The 24805-nt window shown below is 50.0% G+C and overlaps 1 protein-coding gene across 4 annotated transcripts in view; it reads right to left on the bottom strand.

Moving 5' to 3' along the window:
* Positions 1–1321: 1321 nt before the first annotated feature.
* The window catches only part of ZBTB16 (zinc finger and BTB domain containing 16), a 184225-nt gene continuing 160741 nt past the window's right edge, over positions 1322–24805 (bottom strand). For all 4 annotated transcript variants that reach the window (XM_033120218.1, XM_033120215.1, XM_033120216.1 and 1 more), the window contains 3 exons: positions 13158–13328; positions 7610–7777; positions 1322–5636 (listed from right to left, as the gene is read on the bottom strand). In XM_033120218.1, coding sequence (XP_032976109.1) covers positions 5407–5636; positions 7610–7777; positions 13158–13328 — 569 coding nt within the window. In that variant the 3' untranslated portion in view covers positions 1322–5406. The remainder of the gene's footprint in view (positions 5637–7609; positions 7778–13157; positions 13329–24805) is intronic.

Genomic DNA, 24805 nt, shown 5'->3' with positions numbered 1-24805 from the left:
CCACCCAAGAAAAGGCAGAAAAGACAAAGCATTTTTAAAAAAGGGGGACACTTCAAGACAGAGACAACTGAATTAACTTTATTCTCTTCTAACTGCAGATTCAAGGTATACAACTGAACATTGCTATTTTTCTTATGAGACTTATAAATAAAAATACAAAAAATGTTCACTACAAAAAATCTACTGTTAGTAGGATGTAAAAAATATTCTCTTTGCTATAGAAGGCACAAACTTCACTTAGTGACACATGGAGAGAGAAAAAAACCTGCAGCAGTAAATTCATTTTTTCTTTTTCGTTCTTTTTTTTTTTCTTTTTAAATCTTGTCAGAACACTGAAATTACAAAGAAACGCGTCAATCTACACGAAACGAAGGCAGATGCGGAAAGCTGCAACCAGGACCCAACAACTTCGAGTGAACTGCTTCGGGACTAGAACAGATAGGACTGGCAAGCACAATTTGGGGGTCACTGGGCTGGATTAGGGGCAGGAGGCGGGGCAAGAGGAAAAAAGGAGAGGGCAGAAGGGGGGAGAGAGAGAGAAAGAGAGAGAAACAGAAGTGAGAGGGGCAGAATGGCTGAAGAGGGAAAGAAGGGGGGGGAAGAGGAAGAGGGAGGGAGGGAGGGAAGGGAGGGAGGGGAGGGAGGGAAGGGAGAGAGAGAGATTTGTACAAAAAGTAACCAGTAAAATTGAAGAAACAAAATTGGGCAACCTCCTAAAATTAGGCTAAGAGGAGGTGCTGAGGTAGACATGAACTAGAACATCAGTTAATTAAAAACACTATTCTGTAATACAGAGCAATCGGACTGGCACTTGTGCTGTCACGACATAAGACAAGCCACAAAAACAAACAAGGAAACAAAACATAATACCCAAACCAAAAGGCTTAGTTTGCTTGGTCCAGCAGGGCAGCAGGGCCCTCAGTGCTATAATTTACATACATATATATATATATATATATATATATATTTCTCTTTATATATATGGGTCGGATGTCATGGTGCACCACCACGGCTTCTTAACCTTACAAAGATCATGCATAACACTATGTGAACAAATTCTAGGACACATACCAGGAGGCTGGTACCCTGTCTGCAAAGAGGGACGCCCAGGACTCAGGGAGGCAGGGCTGCTGGCTAACAGGCCTGCGAGGCCTGCGGCCCTGCACCCCTCCATCCCCACTCTTTTCCCCGGACCCAACCTCCCAGGTCTGTCTCCCACCCCTCTCCTGGCCGGCTCTGCCTTTTCCCTCCACCCACCAGTCCCACTGTGGAGGGTTAGCCTGGCTTTTTTTCCTCCTACTGAAATATCCAGGTAAGTGCCGCCATGAAGCTCCAGGAAGGAGGAAACAAGATGGGTGGGAAGAAAAGATGTGACACAGGCCTAGGAAAAGTGAACAGTCTGATCGTTTCTGCTTTTCTGATTTACATCCGGTGCCCCCAGCTTTCACTCTTGCAGGGAAATGGCCACAAATCTCCCCCACCCCCCGCCACTCCTCGTGGACAAGTCCAATGGCTACCCCCACTGCTGCTCACTCCCCAGGAAGGCGGTAAGCCAAATGGCCCCCTTCCTCTGGGACCACCACACCCCAGAAGCCGGTTGTACCAGTAGCACTTGGAAGGGTACCATACACTTGTGAAAAAGTTGCAGCAGTTTTTTTTTTTCTTTTCTTTTTTTCTAAACATGGAAAAACTGTTGAGGCACAAAGATTAAACAAGTCCACACTGTATCCCTGGATTGTACTGAATCACTGGGTCCTCCAGCCTCCCTACCCACCCCTGCAGCCCAGATCTACCTTCCCCATATCCGTGGCCTCCTCCAAAGCAGCCCAAAGCAGCAATGATATTTACTATTTTATATCTCTCTCTTGCTATATATATCTCTCTATATATATTTGTCTATCCTATATACACATAGGATTTTAATGCTTTGAATGAGTGAAGGAGTGAATAGGGAAAGAGCACATGAGTGAGGGGTAAATGTCACCAAAAGCATCAAGGGACACACCTGTTGGAGCTGAACATAAAGAAGGGACTGTTAACCAACTTGGACTTGGCAGACTAGAGACGTTTCACGATGCTGGATAAGGCAGTAGCAAGTAGGGTTATCAGCAGTACTACAGCTAAAGGCAGCAGGGTGGCCAAGGGGCCAGACGGCAGAAAGAAGAGGGGAGTAAAAACACTTGGATCTCACCTGAAGGAGAGCAGCCTCCACCCTCCCGGTCTGCCCAGCCCCTTTTATCCAGACACATCAAAATCTCCCAGATAACTGGCCTCCTCTTGGCCATTCGGCCTGGCCAAGAAGGTCTTAGCAAGATCAGAATTCTTGTCTTTGTGAGTAGGAAGCTGAAAGAGACATGTTGGACTCTATTCAGGGTGTCTAGGGCTTTGTGGCGGTGGAGAGTCGAGCAAACCAAGTGTAGACATAGTCGTGTCCCGTCCAGTACCCTTCAGAAACCGATGCTCTGAACCTCTCTCCCTGCCTCCCTACTGGCACCCCTCAGGGGCGGTGGGGGCAGACCGGTGCTGACTGAGTACCATCCCATGCTGCACCAGCAGATTACAACAATGCTGAGTGATTTAACACACAACCACACACAAATAGCACACGTGCGTACACACATACAGAGGGATATTTTGGTGGTGGTGGTGGTGGTGGTGGTAGGTATTTTTTTTTTGTCTTTTTTTTTTCCTATTCACATTACAAAAGGGAAGGGCAAGGTCCTGTAGAACTGACGAAGGAACTAACAAACATTACAAAAATATTACAATTTGTAAATATTAGCTCAACCCTCTCAGCTTTTATGAACAGGGGAGGAGACCCGCGCTTTGTGGGAAGGGTGGGGGAGAGGTGTCAGCTAGGTCTATGGAATAGGTTTTTTTTGTTTGTTTCCTTCCCCACCAAAGTTGAATGACAACTTGCTGTTAAAATACTGTTTTCTAGGATTTACACATCCCCTGAGGGTCAGCCAGTCCCCCTTTCTTCCCAGATTGGGGGGGGAAGCAATAGTGCATAATGATTTCTTACAGACTGCTTCTCCCCACAAGATTTCCCTCTTTTCACATTATAAACACGACACAACTGCTCTAGTCACCCATTTCAAGTTTAACTTTCTTTCCTTTCCAAAGCACTAAATCACTGTTATAGTTGCAAAACAGCATCCTCCCTCCTTCACCATCCCCAACGAACCGTCTGGTAACACAGTCCCCCAATTAATATGCCCCCGACACAATTTTTAAGGCCTTCAGATTTGGTGGCTAGATTGCAGGGGAGGGCAGGAGGGGTGGGGCTAAGGGACAGGGGGGTGGTCACGGCAGCACCCATCCCTCCAACTTCCCTATACTCCTCACAACCCCTTCCCCCCAAACCGCTTCCCTAAACCACTTTTTAAAACCTAAGATTAACAACGCAGCCGCAACTTTCTCAGAGAGAGAAAGGAAAAAACAACAACAATGGAACTCTTACGAATAAAGCATGAGATGAAACGGAGGGCCCATCCCACGGTGAACACAAATATTGCAAATATGCTTTCCAAAACTCAGGGTGGGGAGGCTGGGGAGAAGGAGAGTGCGGAGCAGCAGAACAAGAGGCAGAAAAGGGACAAAAGAAGAACTGGACGAACGTAAGAGGTAGCTTTCGGAAAAACAACACCCCCACCCCAATGCAACAAAACCAAGACTGGCACATCCCTCACCAGCCAGGAAAAGAGACTAGTTTTGGCAATGATAATGTACACAGACGTGGGGGCCACATGGTGCCAAGGATCTGAGTAACACAGGCCCCCAAGTCCCAATGACCCAGCAAATGGTAAGAAAGGGGGGATCGTGTCCAGAGTGTTTTAGACTGGGCACAGCGCATGCCCTGGGCGGAGCCCACAGTGACTCCGGAGGCCCCCAGTACACTGCCCCTCCCCCCACCACATTCAGATCCTGAGAACTCAATCCTTCTGGACAGCTTCTTCCAGCTGGGATGCTAGTCGCCTGCAGATGCGAGGGCCTTGGCCAGCTGAAGTCTATTAAACCAACTATTAATTTACACAAGAAACACAAAAGAACACCCTCCCCATTCCTTCAATCCCCAACCAAAAAAGAAATAACAGGGGTTAAAAAAGCTCATGAGGTCACAAAAAACTGAGGTAATTCAAGTACAACGTGCTAACAGGGGAACCCGGGACACAGAAAAGAAGCAAAAACATATTAACACAAGGCCAAAGCACTTTCAACAAGTCTTCCTCCTCCTCTTCCTTCTCCCTGTGGACTGGGGGAGTCCTGTAAGTCAAGAAGCCTGTGCCGCTCTCTGGACCTGGGTTTTTGCCGACTTACCACGTCTGGGGTATTCAAAGTGTCCCCACAAAGACTCACAGCGCTCTACCCTGGCCAGCTACCTGCCCCCTGGACAGATGGAGGGCACAGCTGGAGGAGGACTTCCACACCCTGCCCTTGGACAACAAGCGCTCTCAGGGATTCCTTCTCCTAGGGACCCAGCTAGGGGTGGGAGGTAGGGATTCCTGTTTGTTTGTTTGGTGGGATCACATGTATTTAGTTGTTATGTCTTTCCATTTGGGAAGCAAAAGCAGCTCAGCAGGAATCTCACTCACGACAGGGCTTGGTGAGAGTGGGGTATTTCATTTCTATCGTTCTATGTTCTCAGAAGTAAAGAACGGGGTCTCTGCCATTGGACATAGCTTCCCCACTAGGGGGAGAGGAGGAGGGAGACCCCGCCAGATCCATGAGGGGCTGGCTGCCCCCTGGAATTGGAGGACAGGAGTTAAGGGGCGGCAGGGGCAAGCAGCTGGGGGAGGGGAGAAGGGCCGTGAGGCTCCTGAAGACCCTAAGGGGACACCCGGATGTGGCAGAGCAAGGAAGGCGACAGATGAACTGAGTGACGGGAAGGGAAGGAGGGCCCTTCCCCACCCCAATATGCCCCCTGCAAACCAGAGCTGCCATTTTGAGTGTCAACCGGTGACACAGCCGAGCCCACCATGTGCAGGTTGCCCCTTCTGCCTCCCAGCCCCTGTCCTCTGAGGAGTAGTAAGAGGAAGGCCGGCAGAGCTTGTTTGGCTCTCACCCCGTCCTAGTCTCCATTTCTGCACACACAGAGTCTGGGTGGAGGGAAGAGAAACACATTACCATCTGAGCTGAACAAAACCACCTCCACCCACCCAAGAAAATCAGGCCAACCTCCAGCCAGGAGAGGAGGGATGGAGGCCCCAGGAAGGGGCAGTGGCCAGGCATCCAGGTTACCTGGAGCCCCCGAGAGAATCCAAGGCCAGACAGCTATCAGGTTTGCTTTTTCTTTTTTTTTTTTTTCCTTTTCTTTTTTTCTGTTTTTCGCACAGTCCTTCCTCGACTTCACCCTGCTCTAACTCGTCTCTTCTCGCTCCCACTCAGCCCCCGCCTGGCCTGGCTTCACACGTAGCACAGGTAGAGGTAAGTCTTCTCTATCCTCCAGTCGGGTGGGATCTCCTCGGGCTTGTGGCCCTTCATGTGCTTCTGCATGGAGGAGAGGCTGGGGCAGTACTCCGTGCAGATGGTGCACTGGTAGGGCGAGGCGCCGTTGTGCGTCCTCAGGTGCTTGATCATGGCAGAGTAGTCCCGGGAGCGCTGGTGGCACAGCTTACACTCAAAGGGCTTCTCACCTGCGGAAGGAGGACAGAGGGAGAGGCTGTGAGGCCTCCACAGGAATGCCCCAGGCCCTCGGTGCACCCTTGGGCTAATTGAAGAATGTCTAGTTCAGCACCTTCCACTAGAACGTCCCATGATCGTGGCTGCACCGTCCAGTATGACAGCCACTGGTCACATACGGCAACTGAGCTCCTGAAATGTGGCCCGTGCGACTTGGACCTACACTTTTCATCTCATTTCGCGGTAACTGATTGCAATAGACACAGGTAACTAGTGCCTACGGTACCGTAGCACACCTCTAAACCCTTGCCTTGCTCTTCCTAACTCTCCCAAAGGCACAGACCCTTCTCTTCCTAAGAAATGAAATGGAGGTCTCGAAAAGGGGCAGTGAGGCCCCTAACATCCTTGCGGATGGCTCTTCAGCACAGTTCCTCCCAGGGAGAAGAAGGGGTTGGAGTCCTTTCAGCGCTATAGGTGGTAGGGAGTAGGGATGGGGTGAAACTGAGGGAACCCCGTCCTTCAAACATGCTGCATCTGGGGCTTTCTAGTCATTCAAGGCTCTAAGAACCTACGATGGACTCTGCCTTGCCCTCTGGGGCTAGAATGGGGGAGGGACAGAGAACTTGGGAGTACACTGCCACACTCTAGCTGTTACCCGTCCTCCCCTCTGTTAGAGTCCCCTGGAGCTGAGCAGAGGGTGTGAGGGAACCTTGTTTCGATATACTAATTAACTGGCCAGCCATCTCACTATTGATACTCCTCCGTGCAGCGGCCCCAGCAAATAATGAAGTAATGAACAGCCAAAGTGATCTAACTATCGACCTGCTATTTACAATAGTCACTGCCAATGCATTTAATGATCCACCTGCCAGGTCACATCCCCGACAAGGGGCTGAGGAAGCCCCCGGGCTCTAGGGAATCCTCTGGGTCACTCTGGTGGTCAGCAACGAGCACTCTATCCTCTCCTTCTGGCTGATGCTGGAGGCAAGAAAGCTGAGCTATGACAACACATATCCTTTGCTTACTGCTCTCCTTGCCCACCACTCCTCTGCCAGAGGTCACCTCTCTCCTTCCTCTGCAAAGGACAGCTATCCCGCCTAATCAGAGGAGGCGTCCTAGTTTGCCAGATTCCACTACCTTCTACCACCTCTTACCCTCAGAGGAAGTCCTTCTGAAAACCTTTCCCTGACCAGTGGTGTACTGGTGATAAATGTGGAACAACTGGTTCCCCTCAGAGCCTGGATGTGTAGCATTTGCCCATGGCGATGTTGTGAATCCCCACCACAGCCAATGTTAGGCGACCCAGGTCATGCCACTGAACTTGGAGTTGGAAAGAGATGTGCAAAATTGGCTTTCACAAGCAGGTACAGGCCACATCCAGCATTCCGCTGCCTCCAACTCTGGCAGTTCTAGACACTGGGACCACTTCCACTTGTTCTGTCCTCAGACCCCAGGGAAAACAGTGCCTAACATTTCTTTTACATAAAAAGAAACGTGAAGTCCCTTTGAAATGGTAAAACATTACATATGGAGGGTTTATTAAATATATCTGCTCCTCTGATCTCAGAACCTAACTGTAACTTACAATTTCCCAATCCTTATCATAACCTAACTCAGTGCCCTCACTCTAACCCTCAAGTAAAAAACCAAACCTAAGCTTTACTTTCAGCTAATTGGAGAACCTTAATTCAGGATTCATGAATAGATATCATCTTCCAGGTCATCTGTGAATTAACTATCGGTATGGCTGCCTGGGGGGCCAGGCTGGGCTCCTGGAAAGTGTTCTGTGATTGATTAGCAATGTCTGCCTCGGCCTTGCAAGGAGGCAGTGGCACTCCAGTCAACAAAGCAACCCTTAACAGAATCTGTTCTAACTCTTTGGTTCAGACTCAGACCATCCTCACTTGGCTCCTCTGGGGAACCATTTGACCCCCACCACCACACGGGTTCCAGAGCCAGCTCAGGTGCCCTCACTGGCCCTCAGTACCTGTATGCACTCGATAGTGTGTCTCCAGCTGGTGCTTGAGGCTGAACTTCTTGCCACAGCCATTGCACTCATAGGGTTTCTCGCCCGTGTGGATACGTTTGTGGCTCTTGAGTGTGCTCTCGTCCCGGAAGCAGCTGCCACAGAACTCACACTCGTACGGGTGGTCACCTGTGGGGACAAGGGGCTGGTTCAGGTTCTTGTCTGCCCCTGACCCCACTTTAGGGGACAGTAGGGCACATTCAGTGCATGAGGAGCATTGAGACTACCTGCATCCACCACCTGCAAAGACGACTTAAGGACCCCCACCGTCTTCAGGCCCCCATAGCACAAACACGAAGCACATGTGTTTACACACGTCCATACTCTACTGTGGCCCAGTGGTCACGAAGGGTCACGGGCCAGTCTTGGGAAAACACAGCCCATTTGGTTCAGGTATGAACAGCAGCCCCCAGAAAACAGGCTCCCACAAGCGTAGAGCAGACCCGGGAGCTTTGAGACTTTGGCCCCCATCTTCTCATGCTTTCCCCAGCTTTCTCTTCCTTTCCTTTAGGTTAGGGGCAAAAGCCACTCCAGCCTGACTCCCCTACCCTCAAAAACATTCCACCAATTTGGGGAATAATGAGAACATTGTCCCCAAAATGCCTTCTGCTCTTTCCTTCTTCCACAGTCTTGCATAGCTATTCTCTCCGCTTGATTTCTTCTTCTCTCCCCGGTGAACTCCTAGTCATCCTTCAAGGCCCAGCTCATACATCACCCATTTGGAAGCTTCCCTTTAGTCCCCCAAGAAAAATGAGTTACACTTTCTTCTCTGTTTCCAAAGATAAGAAAAATCTAGCATTTTGTTCTTTTGACAAGAGTAGTATAATTTTTATGGCACTTTCTAATTAAAGTGCCCGTATTTTTGTTAGGTGCACACTACTTACTATACTAAGAACTTCACATGGATCATATCATACAACCTTACAAGAAAGATATTACTATTATTCTCATTTTATAGATGAAAAAAATGAGATGCTTAGAGATGCTTAAAAGTGGCCCCCAATGTCAAATAGCTAGTAAGTAGCTGGGTCAGGATTCAGACTCTGGTCTGGTTCAAGTCTGGAGACTGGACACTTCCCAGATTGCTAACTGATGTGCTACACTGTACCTGCTGTTACACTCACTGTGCTTCTAGGAAGCACCTCTCGGGTAAAAAGGGAGCTTCGTTCATCCTCGTAGCCTCAGTACGTAGCATAGGGACGATCCAGAGAAGACACCCAGGAAATGCTGGGTATATGAAACTTGGGGAGAACTGCCTTTCCCGGACCTGGAATCTGTGCCCACCAGCCTCCTTTCTGTGCATTCTACTCTTATGGCCCCTGGAGGGTAAGAGGTTGGGTTAGGGGGTGGGGGTTAACTATTTTTCATTTTGTACCCAAAGTGGGTCTTTGGGGGATGAAAGGTGAGGACTTCAGCTACTTATTTATTACAGGAGTGAAGGCACAGACAATAAAGATAGATTGATCACCCCAGACTTCGTTCATGAATATTTAAATATCGCTGATTCGTCTTGTCACTGTAATTACAATTTCTCTGGGCTGCATCTCCAACAACCACAGTTTATGGTAAAGAATGGCCCACTGTATTTCACTTGTCCCTCTGCAGATGTGCGGGGCTGCCAACCGTGTAATGTCCTCTGCATTTCATACATTTTCTTCAGCTGCTGAAGGTTTAAGTCATCCACAATGACCTACGTTTTTTCATTATCCCCATGTCAAACTGCGCTCGTGCCTGGGCATAAATTGTCCCTCTCGTTATAGACTCGCATGCCTGTGCCTTCACTTCCTCTTTAAAACTGTATTTTACTCTCTTCTCTCTCTCCCCTTCTCAGGCTGCTAACCCAAGCTCCCCCCTCTTGAACGCAGGCCCCTGTACCCACATAAATTCTCATCTCTCCTGATGGCTCTGAAGGGTTTTAAAGGCTCTGTGGGGAATGGATGCTGGGGTCTGCCCACTGGCAGGCTCTCTCATGGGTGGAAGCTTTTTAAGAAGCACCGAGGGCTTAAAGGAGTGGGTGGGAACACGTCCATTGAGGATTTGGACAGGAGAAGCTCAGAGAACAGAGTTACCTCTCCATACCAGTTCTGACGAACCTCCGGGGAACTGCCCTGGCTGAAGCACGGTCAGGGAGTCCTTTCCATGCAGATCTGGGGATGAACTGAGCCCGGGGGTTCTTGGCACCTGTCCATCCTCTCGCTGCCAGGGCTGTGCCTACTGCCTGGTCCCCAGCCACCAGCCCCATCCAACCCAAGGGGAGTAGAGGCCTGTGTAGACTTTGGCCCTAATTGGTTGTGTGTCTGACAGAGTACAGTCAGTCTGTGCATCCCTGTGCTTGCATGCCACTCTCGGTATAAACTGCTACACACACAGCCCCGCCTGCATCCACCTCCCCCTCTTTACTGAATCAGCAACGACGATTACAACTGTAATCAAAGATTCAGTAACCTCATTGAGATATAAATAAATAAATAAATAAATAAATAAATAAATAAATAAATAAATGGCCACATGAGACTTCAGCCGAAGCCGGTAATTAAAACATACATCGGCAGCCATCCAGCTGGGGGAAAACAGTGTCTGTGCCTTTCCTCTCCAGAGGGGGGCCCTAAGAGTTTAAAAAACAAAGGGTTAAGACAGAGAGGTTTGTTTGATCAGATTTTTATGAATTTAATTATGCAGTAGATCACATGTTAAATGAGTTTAAATAGGAAAGCTCCAGAGTCAGCCCAGGGAAAGGAATGAACTTAAAAGAAAAAAAAGAACATGCACGTGCACACACACATACACACGTGTGCATGCACGAGCACCTGGCCTAAATTCCTCACCCTGAGAGTTAATCGTGCCATAATGTACACAAAACTGGCTGCAGAACTCAAAATCCAATTTGTGGTGTGTTGATTAACTCTGTAGCCTCTTTAATGAGCTTGACATTAAGTGCAGGACAAACGACACTAATTAGAGCCCCTCTGGCCTGCCCACTGCACCTGTGACCCCAGCGGTCTGTCCTTACCTGGTGCTTTCCCTGGCACTGGCCACCCCAGTCTCATTCTGTCCGCTCCTCAAACCCCTCCCAGCAGCACAGCTGAGAGTTTATTATATGATGAGTCGTGTGAATCAGGGATCCATCAATGCCAAGAACACGGCTGGACTAACCTACCAAACACAGCTGCTGATGCTAAACACCAGGCCCAGCAGCAAATGGGCCAAGAAAAACGGACTATTAACGAGGCATTGTGTGTGTGGAGGGGTACTCAGCCTGTACGTGGTTTGTGTGTACAGGCCTCACTGGTATGGAAATCGATGGGTGTTTGCGTGTGTGCACAGGCAGTGTACATGTTCCATGTTTCCTAGAATCAGCAAGTGCTTCTCCCAAAGTATGTCTGGAAACAGCTCCTCCCACAGATCTGAGCCACGACTGACACAGAAGCAGGTGGCATTTTGATATCCGAGCTCTTTGAAGGTGGTCTGAGAAGAGCAGTACATATCCTGGGTAGACTTAGCAGGGCCGGGATCATGCAAGTCACATGAAGCCAAGAGATTTGGCCCAGCAGCGTCCTTAGATATGACTGAAGGTGATGCCGTTTTTGATAAGGCTGAATTTGTGGACCCAGGAAGGTGCATATACCTGCAGCGGTTGCTTATGCAGTCACTATAGAGGGAGTCCTTATCCGCATGGGACCCCCCCATCCTATGCCAGCAATTCTGAAGAGTTCTAAGCAAATCTGGTAATGCTAAGGCAATATGCTCCCCTGAATAGAGTGGAATCCAGAAGTGAGAGCCCAGGCAGGCTCCTTGGTGAGGATGCCCACTGCTGGCAGGACAGGCCCGCTCAGTCCATGATAAATACAGCCTCCCTTATTCAGCAGAGCCTGTCACCCAGGAAAGGCATGGCCTGCATACTTAAACCCAGAGCTGTGTTATGACTTAAGAATAAGGAGAGAAAGTGCTCAACCATCCCTGTCTTGAGGCACACAGTTTTTGTTCCCTCTCCAACACATGAACATACACACTGTTACCAATCCAGGTATAGAGTCTGCCTGTCTTCCCGGCCCCGTCCCGTCACTACCTCTAAGCTCAAACTCAGGATAGAAAACACAAGTTAGAGACACATGCAGACTCAGAATTGGGCAGTCCTTTAGCTACGTACGCAGTCTGACAATTAAGTTCGTGAACTTGTTGCAATGATGTTGCTAACCTTTTTTTTTTGGTATCAGAAGGATTATTCATTATGAATTTGTACAACTGGACAAACAGTTAACCAAGTTTACTATTTGGAAGTGCTGAAAAGGCTGCATAAAAAAGTTAGACGACCTGAACTTTTCGCCAACAATTCATGGCTCTTGCATCACGACAATGCACCAGCTCACACAACACTATCTGTGAGGGAGTTTCTAGCGAGTAAACAAATAACTGTATTGAAACACCCTTCCTACTCTCCTAATCTGGTCCCCAGTGACTTCTTTCTTTACCTGAAGATAAAGGAAATATTGAAAGGAAGACATTTTGATGACATTCAGGACATCAAAGGTAATACGACGACAGCTCTGATGGCCTTTCCAGAAAGAGTTCCAAAACTGCTTTGAAGGGTGGACTAGGCACTAGCATAGGTGCATAGCTTCCCAAGGGGAGTACTTCCAAGATGACTGTAGTGATATTCAGCAATGAGGTATGTAGCACTTTTTCTAGGATGAGTTCACGAACTTAACTGTCCAACTGTCATATAATCAGTGAGGACCCAATTTTGTCGTAGAGAAAAAAAATAATTTAAGTCACCTATTCCCTTGCTAGGTGATCAGGGGCTGCTGCAAGGAAGCAAATGCCTCCTGGCCTCCACAGACCAAGTGCTCCATCCCTAAAACCTAGAGGGTGGTGGCACCTGGCCCAGCCCCCTTGACTCACCCTCTTCTCCCCCATCTTCTGGAACTGGCTAAGTGGGGATATTTCATGGCTCACTGTTTATTCCCCTAAATGAGAGTAAGCCCCCAGTACAGAAAATGTGCTTCTGGTAGTGTGGAGAAATTAGGACCACTTCTGCAACATTTCTTCAAGAGCCTGAGGCTGACTTCAGGAGTGTGCACCCTCGGGGTGGGGGCCCGGGAAAGTGAAAGGGGTGTGTGTCAGAGACAGAGACAAAACAGGTAGGTTGTTCTCAAAATGAGTTTTGGGTCCACCTACCTCAGAGTATTTATTAATAATGTTGAGTCTTGCATCCCACCCCATAGCCACTGAATCAAAGTTTCTGCGGGTGAGCCTCAGGACTGCATTGCTAATGAATACCCTTTCTGTTGAGCACAGAAAGATAGAGAACGTGAGGTCCACAAGGTGGGATGGGGAAAACTATCAACACTGACCTGCATTATGGAAGCCCCCAACTCCCACCTATGCCCAACCCTTGAGCAAAGAAGAGCTGGAGGCCAACTCCACCAGGCACCTCCAGTTTGCTATTGGACGTAAATCCAGACACTGGTTCCCAGAGACCCTGATCCACCTGTCGCCCAGACGGACCTACCTGTGTGTGAGCGTAGGTGGCGTTTGAGGGCGGTGTGGCTGGGGAAGGTGCGGTTGCACTCACTGCAGATGTAGCTGCGCACGCCCGCATGGACCTCCATGTGCTGCTGGAGTGCACTCTGCGCCTGGAAACGCTTCCCACACAGCAGACAGAAGACAGCCATGTCTGTGCCTGTGGGAGACAGAAGCAGGGAGAGCGTCAGAAAGGTGGGACACAAAGCCTCTCTCTACCCCTCCAGGCTGCAGCAAGAGCCAGCATGAGCACTAGCGCCCCAAGCCCCCATGCTCAGGGGCTAACCCAGAGGAGGTCCAGGACGTGCGATGTTGATGGAGCCCCCACTGTGTCACCCAGTGGTGGACAAAAATCAATGCACATCCTGTCCTTAGGAAACCTAAAGTCTAGTGGGAGAAAGAGAGGCATTCATCCAACATGTCACAACAGCAAATGTGAGTTGGCAATTGTATGGGGTGTGCTGTCGAAGGTGCGGTTCTCGCCATGTACCAGAGATGGGTGTCAAGGTGGCCTCTGTGAGAAATCACAATAAGGAAGAGAACATCTGCCAGCCATTGTTTGAATGTAACTAATTTAAAATCCTATCTCCAAAATGTAGGCTCTACAGCCTCACCCTTCAGGTAAGGAAAACAAGGCACAGAGAGATTGAGTAACTTGTCCAAAGTTCCATGGAGTTCCTAAGCAGCAGAGCTGGGGTGCGCACCCCGGCAGCCTGGATGTCAGTCCCCTCCGGATGCTAGTTACATCAGACTCTATTCTTTTAACCACTTCTCCGTTCATTAAAGCACACATCTTAAGGGTCCACTCATTCAACGAATGTTATTTTAGTACCTTCTATAAGGAGGACTCTCTTTTGGATACTGGGGATGTAACCATGGAAAACTATACAAAGTCCCTGGTCTCATTACTGATGTGACCCCAGCTCAGTGGGTCCGTGGGGTGGGGTGGGACGGGGAGAACATTCCTGGAAGACAAAACATAGCTGCGACCACGGCAGGCCAGAGGACAGAAGAACCACGCAGCTGCAGAGGCAGGGAGAGAGTAGAGGAGAAGGCCAAAGAAGTAGGCGGGGTCAGGTCACGTGGGGTCTTGAAAACCGTATTAAGAGCGTTAGGTTTCATCCCAAGACCAGTGGGCAGTTGTCAAAGGATTTTAAGCTAAGGAGTGACATGAGATTTTCGTTTAATTCAGCCCAGTGTACGCTGATGAGAAGCACAGGTAGGCAGGCACCCTCTGCACACAAAGCCAGGCTACCATGTTCTGTTGCTTATCAGCCCCTTGCCAATGCTGCTCTAGACTATGGCCTTGCTGGGTGCGGCAGCGCCTGAGGAAGCATCGAAACCCGCCCATCCGAGTCCTAACTGGTGGCTCACTGCCCACCATTTTGGAGTCTGTTTCCTTAAGCACGTGAGCTCCCCTGGGAAGCCTATCTTTTTGCTGGCATCTGGGCAATATCACCTGTGCTCAGCCCCGTGTGAGGGACACCAACAGCAAAGGTGGGCAGGCCTGGCATCCGTCAACCCAACCCAGAGAGGAGGGAGGGGCAGAGCTTTGGCCGCAGGGAGTTGTGGCCTGCTCAGTGTGGAATCAGGGGGCTCCTGGTGGAAAGTGGGGTGAAGAGAAGATCAGCGTGAAGAGCCTGGCTGCCTCCCTGCTCCACCAATGGAGAAGGCAAGTGGGAGGTTTGTTTTTTCCACCTCAGTCCCATTCATGGCTGGGTTTGGGATGGACTAGTGGAAAGGCAGGACCTCTCACTCCCTCCTGTTCCTCCAGACACGAGGCCCCTGCAGCCATGCTCCATCCGCCCTGCCTGCAGCCAGGTCCAGGGAAGGTAGAGCAGGGAGACTGAATACAAACAAGGGCATGGATTTGATGCTGGCCTCAGAGAGCAGAAGGGAAGGGAACTGATATAGGTGCTGTGCTAGGTGCTTTATCCATGTTATCATCTCATTTAACACTTGCTACCCTTCAAGGCAGGCATTCTCAGGCCCCTTTTTACAAATGGGAAGACAGAGTGATTAAACAACTTGCCTAAGGTCACAAAGTGAGAAAGAGGCAGAGGTGAGATTTGAAAATGCCTAGGTTGATCTGGTATCAGAAACCACAGGGTTGGGCCCATGTCTGCCTCTGGGTCTGCCACCTGTCTGTCTGGGCTTCTCCTCGAAGAGCAAAGTAACAACACCAGCAAGCCAGCTCCAACTTGGCTGGTTCAGGAGCTCCAATGTATCCAGGGCTTGCTCCAGCAATGCTTAGAGAACCTGGGCAAGAGGAGTGCACTGGAAGTGGAGTCACAGGCATAACTCTCTGGGAGCCAGCAAGCTCTCTGAGAAGTCCCAGGGTACTTGGCTCCACTGGCTGCAGGGGACACACTGAGGGAAGTGGTCTGCCCAGGCAGAAGCAGACCACAGGCTGACAGCGAGTCCTGAAAGCCCAGTCCATTATGGTCAATATACCCATGAGTAGAGGCCACCTGCCAAAAGTGGTGTGACACGGGAGCCCTGGATGCTTCATCCCAAGGCCTTCCCAGCACCAGCCCCCTCTCTGCCCCTAACCTCGCCCTACAGTGAACCCCAATTAAGCCAGATGTCAAAGAGCTGCCTTAAACCGGTAAGACAGAGCAGGCTTCCTAGGCAAGCCACAGCCTTCAGAAGCCCAGGTTTCTCCCTATGTATCCCCTAAACTCCCCAGGGTGGAAGAAGCCTGGATCAGAAGGACTTGAATGACATTCCCAGTGGGACACCCTGCCCTGAAAGGCCAGGCCCAGAGGAGCTCTGAGGGCTGGTACCACCAGGCAGGGCGGACTGAGACGCCTGCAGCACTCTGCTCCCTTGCCCTTCCCAAGGCCCCTGGAAGCTGCCCCACTATGCCATCCCTCCTTCTTGGGATGGCCTACATCCACCTCAGGTCCTTCAGCTGACCCAGTGAACGTGACCAAGTACAGACACTGTGCTGGGTGACAAGGGAGATGCTGAAACCATCCAGAGAATAGGGTCCCAGATTCGTGGGGACACAGACAAGTAAAAAACCAGCCAGAGGATAAAACAGTGTAACTTCAAGAGGCTTGGGAGAAGACCTGAGAGAAGATTTTTCTCAGGGGCTTTGAGCAATGAGGAGCATCGAGAAGCCGAGGACTAGGAGGTGGGGTGCATGAGCCAGGCTAAGGAAACACCACAAGCAAATTTCAGAACTGGCAGGGACGGAGGACAGGCCCTGAGGATGGAGACAAGCAGGGAAGGTTATTGGGGGTCAGATCACAGAGGGCCATATTGCCAGATGGGACAGATTAGACTTAATTCTACAGGCAATGCAGGGCACGAAAGGATGTGGGTGCCGGCAGTATCCTACCAGTGTGTAAGGGCAGCAGCCCTGGGGGTCGCGTGAGGACCTACAGCAGTGGCAAGTGGCTGGAAGCAGGGAAGAGCTGATGGCTGTTGTGCTAGCACTAGAGGAGGGTGGGGACCAGACTAGGATGGGGGCTGTGAAGGCAGGAGGAGGAAGGAGTATAGGAATGAAACCCAGGAAGGTGACATGGCAGGACCTGGGGCCTGGGCACAAGTCGGGAAGCGTGGTGCCCTTACAGACCCAGACAGCCAGCTCTGCGCCTTGGCGACAGGTTTAAAGTGATACAGCACCACCTAGAAAGAAAACGTGACCAAGTGCCTCCAATGGTCTCTCTCCCCTTCCTGGGACATCCCACATGGCACAGAGGCTCTCCCTGGTCACTGATACCTGACCAAGGCTCAGAGATGAAGAGAAGGGGGCTCTGACGTCACGTATCTACTTTGTCTGTTCTTGCGTCTGGAGACCAACAGCTGAGAGAATGGAAAAATATTTTAAAAGAAGAAAGAAAAAGGTAGGGGGAGAAGTGAATGAAACACAAGAAGAGCGACTGCCGCGCGCAAGTTAAAAATCTCCAGACCTGATCCGAGTCATTAAACAATTTGCTATAGTTTCTGCCTAGCTGATTGTCCGCGTGTATGATGAGTCAGGGCAGATTCTATTACACTGGGAGATTAAGCAAATAGATGCTAGCTTTTGGAAACACATTAAAATGGGGGACGATGGAAATAAAATTATGTAGAAAATTGTATTAGCAATTCATTAGCTGCAGTGAGATGTGTGGCGGGGCACAGGGACCCAGCAATGTTAGAACAGTCTGCTCCCTTCAACTCCTGAGCCCCTGAGGTACCTGCTGCTCCGTCCTCTGCTACAGAGAGACCCTGCTAGGGGACAGGAGCCTCCCCTGATTACCAAAGACCTTCAGAAATCACATGGTCAGCATGACAAAAGGGAGACAAAAGAAGCACAGATGTCCTGGCTCTGCCACTTACTTGCTTTGTGACCCTGAACAAGTCACTGAACTTCTCCGGGCCAGAGTGCCATTCCTTGCCATACTGCTTGTGGTTGTTGAGAGCATCAAATAAAATACCCACGTGAAAAAGCTTTATAGCTATAAAGTGGTAGCAGAGCATATGCCAACCCAGACCACGCCTTTGTCTGAATTAGAAAATCATATCTCTTCCTCTGGGCAGACACAGATCCCCGCCTGGGCGCACAGCTCTGGTGAGTAAAGCAGGCTGGATTCCAGGCTCCACCCCTGTCAGCTGGGCATCCTCCTGCCGTGGACAACCTGGCTACGGATCACGGCAGCCCCACACAATACACAAGCCTAAGTTGTTTTATCGAATCTGGGCTGCTTCTTCCAGGAAGCTGACTCTAGAGAAGGCATCTTGGCTAAGTTACCCACTTAGGACTCAGCGCCAAGAACGTCTCCCTCCAAGCCCTCACCATTACAGCACATAACACCCTGTGTTGTATTTGACATTCAGCTCTGCCTACTAGATAAGCCCTCCAAAGCAGGAACTATTCTCTTCATCGTGACATCCCCAACACAGAGCACAGGGCCTGGCAGAGAGTAGGCACTCCATAACTGCACAGTGCATGAACGAATAAAGAAGGAGCTGTGGAGCAGTCCACAAAGGGCGGGGGGGGGGGGACATGGGGCGGGATAAGTCATGGTTCAGAGAGACAGACAGCTAGAGCTGGGGAAAGCATAGACCAAATGTAGCCAGCCATTACTGAGAGCTTCCAGCTAGGTTCTCTTTAGAAACAAGACCCACAGGCAGCTGGTCTCTTTGGGGCCCCTCATGTCTGGGGGTGGGCTGGACAGGATTCTCCAGTTGTGGCTCCAAGTCTGAGCTCTGTTGCTCAGAACTGAAGACCCAGACCATAGAAGCACCAGTTTTACCACATCACACAGTAAACCAGTCAGAAGACCCCATTTCCAGCACACAGGGGCAGCCCTTCCTGGCTTACTGACCCTGGGCCAGGTAGCGGCTGCCCTCGCCCTCCTTCCTGCATCTAGGAAATGGCGTTCATAACTAACCTTCCCTTAACAACACTGACTGCAGAGCGCCGTTATGAGGCACCTGACCAACATTTTTGAGTATGGCATCCCTACATAAATACTTGTTTTCTAGCAATCTGTAAATTTCAGTGTTAAGCTGGTATATAAATTAGCCTTGGCCCAAGGAAAGAATTTACCAGCTCAAAGAATAGCACTTCCTCTGCTCTTCTGAAGAAAGAACGGGGTTCAGTCTTAGGCTGGAGTCCAAGGGTGGGTGCCTGGGAGTGGGAACCAGGAAGAGGGAACGGGTGTGCAGGTTGAATGAAGAGTGGTTCCAGGTAATGTGGGCAGGGTCCACGCAAGTATCTGGGCCCCCTTTGCATCAACTCTCTCTGGAGATGGTGACCACACCACCCACCCTCTACCCCCACGGGCAACACAGCCAGTGTTGGCTGCACGGCATGTACGATTCACAGACTCCCAATTTAAAATGAGTTTAATTTTAGCCAAAAAATGGGAGAAAGCCAAGGCTAGGGTGGAACAGGAGTCAGGAGGGGTGACATAGATACACGGTATTTATTTCACCCAGGTGATGACTGGGTCTGAAATCATAAGAGACAAAAACTGTCATGTTTACACCTGTGCCATTTCCATACCAATTAGCTCTTTAATGGAAAGGAAGGAACAGGATGAGAGGGGTACACAGCTGGAGAGGATGTTCAGGTGCTACACCTTCTTGGAGCAAGGCTCTTATTATCTCCAGCTATAAGCAGTTTCTTAATCAAAAGAGCAGAGGGATCTAAATATACTCTGGCTTTTTCTGGTAAGCTGGCCGTGACTGCTACATGTGCGTGTGCCAGGGTGTGCGTGTGCATGCATGTGAACCACGGACGGGCTTCTCACGTCCAGCTCCCCGTGACCAACAAGGAAGAACTGCCCACCTTGCCACCTCCAGCAGCTTCTTCTCTCCAGAGGAAGAAAATATCACATTTAGGGGTGCATGAAAATCTTGATTTAAATGGAACCATCTTCCACCCTCCACCCCACCTCCAAGTCCTTCATGCATGTCTTTCTACTTCCTCTGACCCCCGAGGATTACTCTTTTCTCGGACACCATCGCCAGCCCTGGGCAGCCCTTGTCACCACAACACCAAAACCATTACTGCAATTGCCACCTTTCCCCCTTGCCCGTCCTTCTCCTCCCTCCCCCAGGTCAGTGTTAAAGAGGCCGTGGGGCTGCATCATCCACTGTGCAGGAGGAGAGGACAGACACAGGCGAGCAGCCCGGGGCTGACTCACACAAAATGCAGGAAGGCTCTGTCTGCATCTCAAGAGAATAGAGAAGGTTAGTGGTGTGGGGGAGAGGGACGGAGAACAAACAAAGGAACCAAAGGCCCAGCCCATGACATTGGCAGGGGTGCCTGCCTTTTGACTCCTCCCGTGCCATCACGTAGGGCTTGGCTCCTTTGCAAGGGTCTACTAGAGAAAGGGCCACGAGCCCCTCTCTGGTTTTCATCTTGGGCACAAGTTGCAGGCCCCTTAGGGATGAGCTCCTGAACGCCCACAAATCCTAGCTACAGGTACAATGAGAGCCCAGCCTGCCCAGCCCAAAAAGTGTCAGCTCACTGACCCCTGGAGTGACAGCTGCTAGAGAATGGGAGACAAGTCCCTCTGTTTCCTTTACTGCCTACTGCTGCTCTCCCAGGAAGGGTAAAAAAAGACCAAGAAAACATCTTGGGATGCTTGCTTCAAATCGAATTAGCTGCAAGCCGGTGCATGGGTGCCTGTCTCCTGCATACAGAGTCACCTATTCCTGGGCACCTTTAATCACGTGCTCAGTTACACCTTCCCAAACCAAGCCAGGAGCCAAAAACCTTAACATCTAACCTTCTTGTAAATTTCAGCCTTGTCAATTCCAGTCTCCTTGCCCAGCCCTCCCCACCCCTTTTCCTTTCTTTCTTACCTGCTTAGAATCTTGGAAGGCATCTATACATCTGTATACTTTTTCATTTTCACAAGGGAGAGGGGAAACGTTACGGTTTCATATTGTTAGTCCTGGGAGCAGAGGATTCTTAATGAATAAACAAAAAGGGGAGGAGTTGGAACAGCTGATTCAAATTTGTTTTAAAACTAAGCCATGGATGGGTGAGTGATTACATGTCTCAAAGTGCTTGTGTGTGTGTGTGTGCATGCACACACACACACACACACACACACACACACACACACACACACACACACACACACACACCTCAGTCTCTTGGGGAATGTGGCCGCATCATCAGGCAGCAGCTAGCAATGCTGGCTCCCAGAAAACTATGTATTTGTTTAGCAGTGAGCTGCAGACACAAGTGCATTTCATTACTTGGCACCTCCAGCTACAGTAAACAAATTTGTCAGCTCACTAGCTCATTAAGGTGCACCCCGGACACAGGGGATTTATTGAGACCTGCATAATAAAAAGTAACATGAATGGATTTGCTAATTTTGTCAATCACTCCAACAAACGAGCCAAGAAAGGAGAGACTGGAGGAGGGGGACAAGAAAAGAGATGGGGAAAAAAGGCAAGGAGGGAAAGTTGAGTTTAGTTTGCAAGAGAGAGTAAACGGGTAAGATGGGAGCAGGTCTATGCTTCGCTGCCCCGTTACATGACCACCTCCCATTCGATCTACTTCATGCCACGGGACCCCTCTTTCTATGGTGCACGGGCCCTTGGCAGGAAAGGTGCCAAGGGCAAACTCAATTTTGAGATGCCGAACCAAGGCGTGGTTCCCTGGCAGTGCCACACCGATGGGGACACACCCCTTGGTTTCTCCCACTCCACACGGATATGTACCTAAGGCTGAAAAGCCACAGGAAGGAAGCAGCAAACTCCTCCACACCTGGAGAAATTAGCTGCCCCTCCTGGGGGCACCTACCACCACAGCCCTTTCCCCGTCCAGCTCCTCAACCCTTCCAGATATTCCAGAGTGAATCTAAATTTCTACCATAAGAGCAGGGGGAGGAAGAAAAAAAGGGAGTGTGTGTGTGTGTGTGTGTGTGTGTGTGTGTGTGTGTGTGTGTGCTGGGGTGGGATGGGAAGTAAATCCGGAGAGGTATGCAACCCTCTGGTCTGCAACTTTCAAAATGACAGCAGGACTGGGGCAAAGGTCATGGGGTCCAAGGCCTTAAGCACCTCAGCCAGCTGTGGTGGTACAGCCTGGAGCCCGCAGGATGCCTGCCTGTATAAATCAGTGGTAAGCAGCACCCGCTGGGGGCGAGGACAATGGGCCCACGCGGGGGTGGGAGGCAGGACAATGGGGCCCCGGCCAGTGCGCAGGCCCGGAACAAATGTGCCCTGGCACCACGGAGGCCCCCATTTGTGAAACTAATTGGCCCACGATTGAAAAATTGGACCAACTTCAACAGCCCTGAGAGGAGAGGGTCCACCCGCAGTTGCCTAACCTAGTCCAGCCCTGGGGAAATCTGAAACAGAAGCTTCTCTTAGGTACTGCCCATTTTGGCAGAGGGAGGGGCATCTCTGAGATGAGACCAGTCTGGGAGAAGATGGCTGGGCGATTGGGCAGGTGGGCATTGTACCGCCTTGAGGGACGCACTACTCCTAAGATGCAGAGAACTATCTTCCTCAGTTTCTCTACACTGCTTGTTCTGTAGGAATAAAGTTCAGAAAAGAGAGACAGGCACTTGTCTACCCTCTGGGTACCCAAAGCCAAAGGGCTCCCTGCTTCCCTCATTTTGGGGTAGGTGCATAGCAAACACACACAGAGCTACAGTGGGTTCCTTCCTCAGTCTAGCCTCCTTGGCATATATTCAGTTCTGCACCTCTGCCTGTAGCTGCAGTGGGAGGCCTGCAGCTCTTTGCAAAATTGCCTGAGAGCTAGACTGTAAGAAGCTACAGACCCTCAGTCTCTAACTCATCTGGTCCTGGAGGCTTCTGGGAAAAGAACCCCTGAAGTGTGTGATAGGAAGTCAGGATGGCGTGTACAGGCCAGGGTAATCATCCTGCTGTTGTCCTCCTGCCGTACCCTTTCCTGTGACCTTTCACTTAGACTTCCAGTTGAAGAGGGGTGGAAGAGTGGAAAGCACTGGAGTCTTCAGCCATAAGGCCTGTCTTCAAGTCCTGGCTCAGTGACATTATAACTTGCTGTGCACTGTTGGGTAGGTTACTAAACTTCTCTGAGCCCGTTTCCTCATCGGAAAAATGAAAGTAGAAGTAAATGATTCTTCCAGGGTTAACCCCCACTCTAGCTAGGTTCTAAGGCTATTGAAGAGGGTGCTGGAAACCTGAAAAGTCATTTATGCCGACGAGATGTATTTCAGGCATTTCTCCTTCAAAGTCTGCCTCAACAGCCTTCTTTCAGTTAAAGAGAATCTCAAGGCTTCAGTAGGAACCACTGTCTCAGACTCAGAGGGAGAGTCACAGGCAAAGCAAAGCAAAGATCTAACCTTGACTGAGCATTTGCTAGGAGCCAATCTGGTTCTATCACTCGGAACCTTTCTCAGACAGCCCTGTGAGACAGGGATTTTTAGGAAGGTGGGGAAAGAAAGACTTGAGAGAACCTGCTAGGTCCTTTCAAGGGACCACCAGTTAGTTACCTGCTAGTACCTCTAAAAACTGACCATATACCCAGAAGGGCAATTCTTGAGTCTCTGAGTCTGAGGGTACCTGCAAACCCGGCTGTGCTGGGGGAGAGCCTGGCTGATGGGGTGGGGATCGGGAGCAGAGGCTTTCTCTCCCATGGTGTCAGCACTGGGGTGACAGAAAAGACAACCAATGAATGTGGCGCAGGGGGTGAGGAGAGAACCAGACCTCTGAATCCAGTGCTTTCAGCCTTAGCCTTAGCATGGGGCCCAATACATAGTAGGCACTTACACTTCGAGCAGTGTGTCCAGAGCTTCATGGGAGGGCACAGAAGTTCCCCCTGAAGATGAGACCCAATTTCTTATTTGTACAGTAAGTTATCACCAGGTCTTTCATCTCTTGTACTGTGCACAAGGCCTTTTCTATAGAGACTCACTCTCTAGTTCCAGGCATCTCCAAAGTCATCCTGAGCCCCCTGGGGAAGAACTGGGTCTTTTGGGGGAAAAAAAAAAACCAATGAAGCTGGGGTCTTATTTAAAATTTCCTGTAAACCCCAATGTATTCCAGAGACCATGGGGTGAAGTCAAGAGGAGGCCACATAGAAGAGAAGGGACAGATGAGGAGAGAGAGACAGAATGGGGTGAGGAGGGAGGTGGGGGTTGGGGAAGACAGAAATTCAAAATAAATGAAATACTTATTGTTTCAGAGCCATTTAAATATCTGACAAACATCGGGCGATGAAAAGAAAACCTACCCCATATAAATAAACCAAACCAAACCAAACCAAAAGAAAAGGGGGGGACACGTATTCATTTTACTGACATTTTAATGGTTCTCCTTGTCCCTCCCCACCCCTGCCCCCCCCAAGATGATTACAAATTAAGCAGCATTTAAACGCTTTTTACTGTCAACAATTAAAAGCAGGGCTGCGGGCCTGAGAGTGGTGGCCATTCATTCCCGCGGTAACGAGGCTATCAGAGGCACGTCAGGCCTTCCCACACTGTACTGCAGACAATGGCCAGACAGGGAAAAGTGGCGATACCTTCATTTTGCAGGACATTCAGAAACAAATTAAAATATAAAAAGCTCCTGCACAAAGGTAGAGTGAGGACCTGGGCAGCTCATTCTCCTAGAGGTCAAGTTTTACCAACAGCAGGGTTTAAGCCCAGCCTGATTACACCTTACACCTGTTTATGTCGTGTATGTGTGACCCCAGAACTAGTCAGGGAGTTGGGGAAGGACACATCAGCTGCCCCATCCTGGACTTCAACTGTGGGCATTGGTCCACCAGCACCCATCCGTGTCCACCGTGCCAGTAGTAGCCCTCCGCGCTGGACCACAGGTAGGACCCAGGTGGTCTTAATTTCATTCTGCTCAGCGGAAAGGCTTTCATTCCAGGGTGGACTAAAAGAACAAATTTAATTTTTCAGAAATTGACTCTCTTTTTTCACTGTGCACACTACCAGTTCAGGCCCAACCCCTGCCCGCCCAGCCCGATACCCCCAATTCATCTTTCTGAAAGGCTAAAAGCCCAGTCTATTTCAGCCCAGTAAATTTTATTCTAAAACTCTCTTTTAGTCAACTCAGTATGGATTTAAGATGCCAAATCATCACAGGTGCCTTTTAGAATAATGAAATCTCACCCCCAGGATAGAGGGGAGAAAATTATGAAAAAGGAAAGGAGTGGAGCGGGGTGCATATGGGATG

Source organism: Rhinolophus ferrumequinum, chromosome 11, assembly GCF_004115265.2.
Source record: "Rhinolophus ferrumequinum isolate MPI-CBG mRhiFer1 chromosome 11, mRhiFer1_v1.p, whole genome shotgun sequence".
Taxonomy (NCBI): domain Eukaryota; kingdom Metazoa; phylum Chordata; class Mammalia; order Chiroptera; family Rhinolophidae; genus Rhinolophus; species Rhinolophus ferrumequinum.
This window is presented reverse-complemented; position numbering and strand designations above follow the sequence as displayed.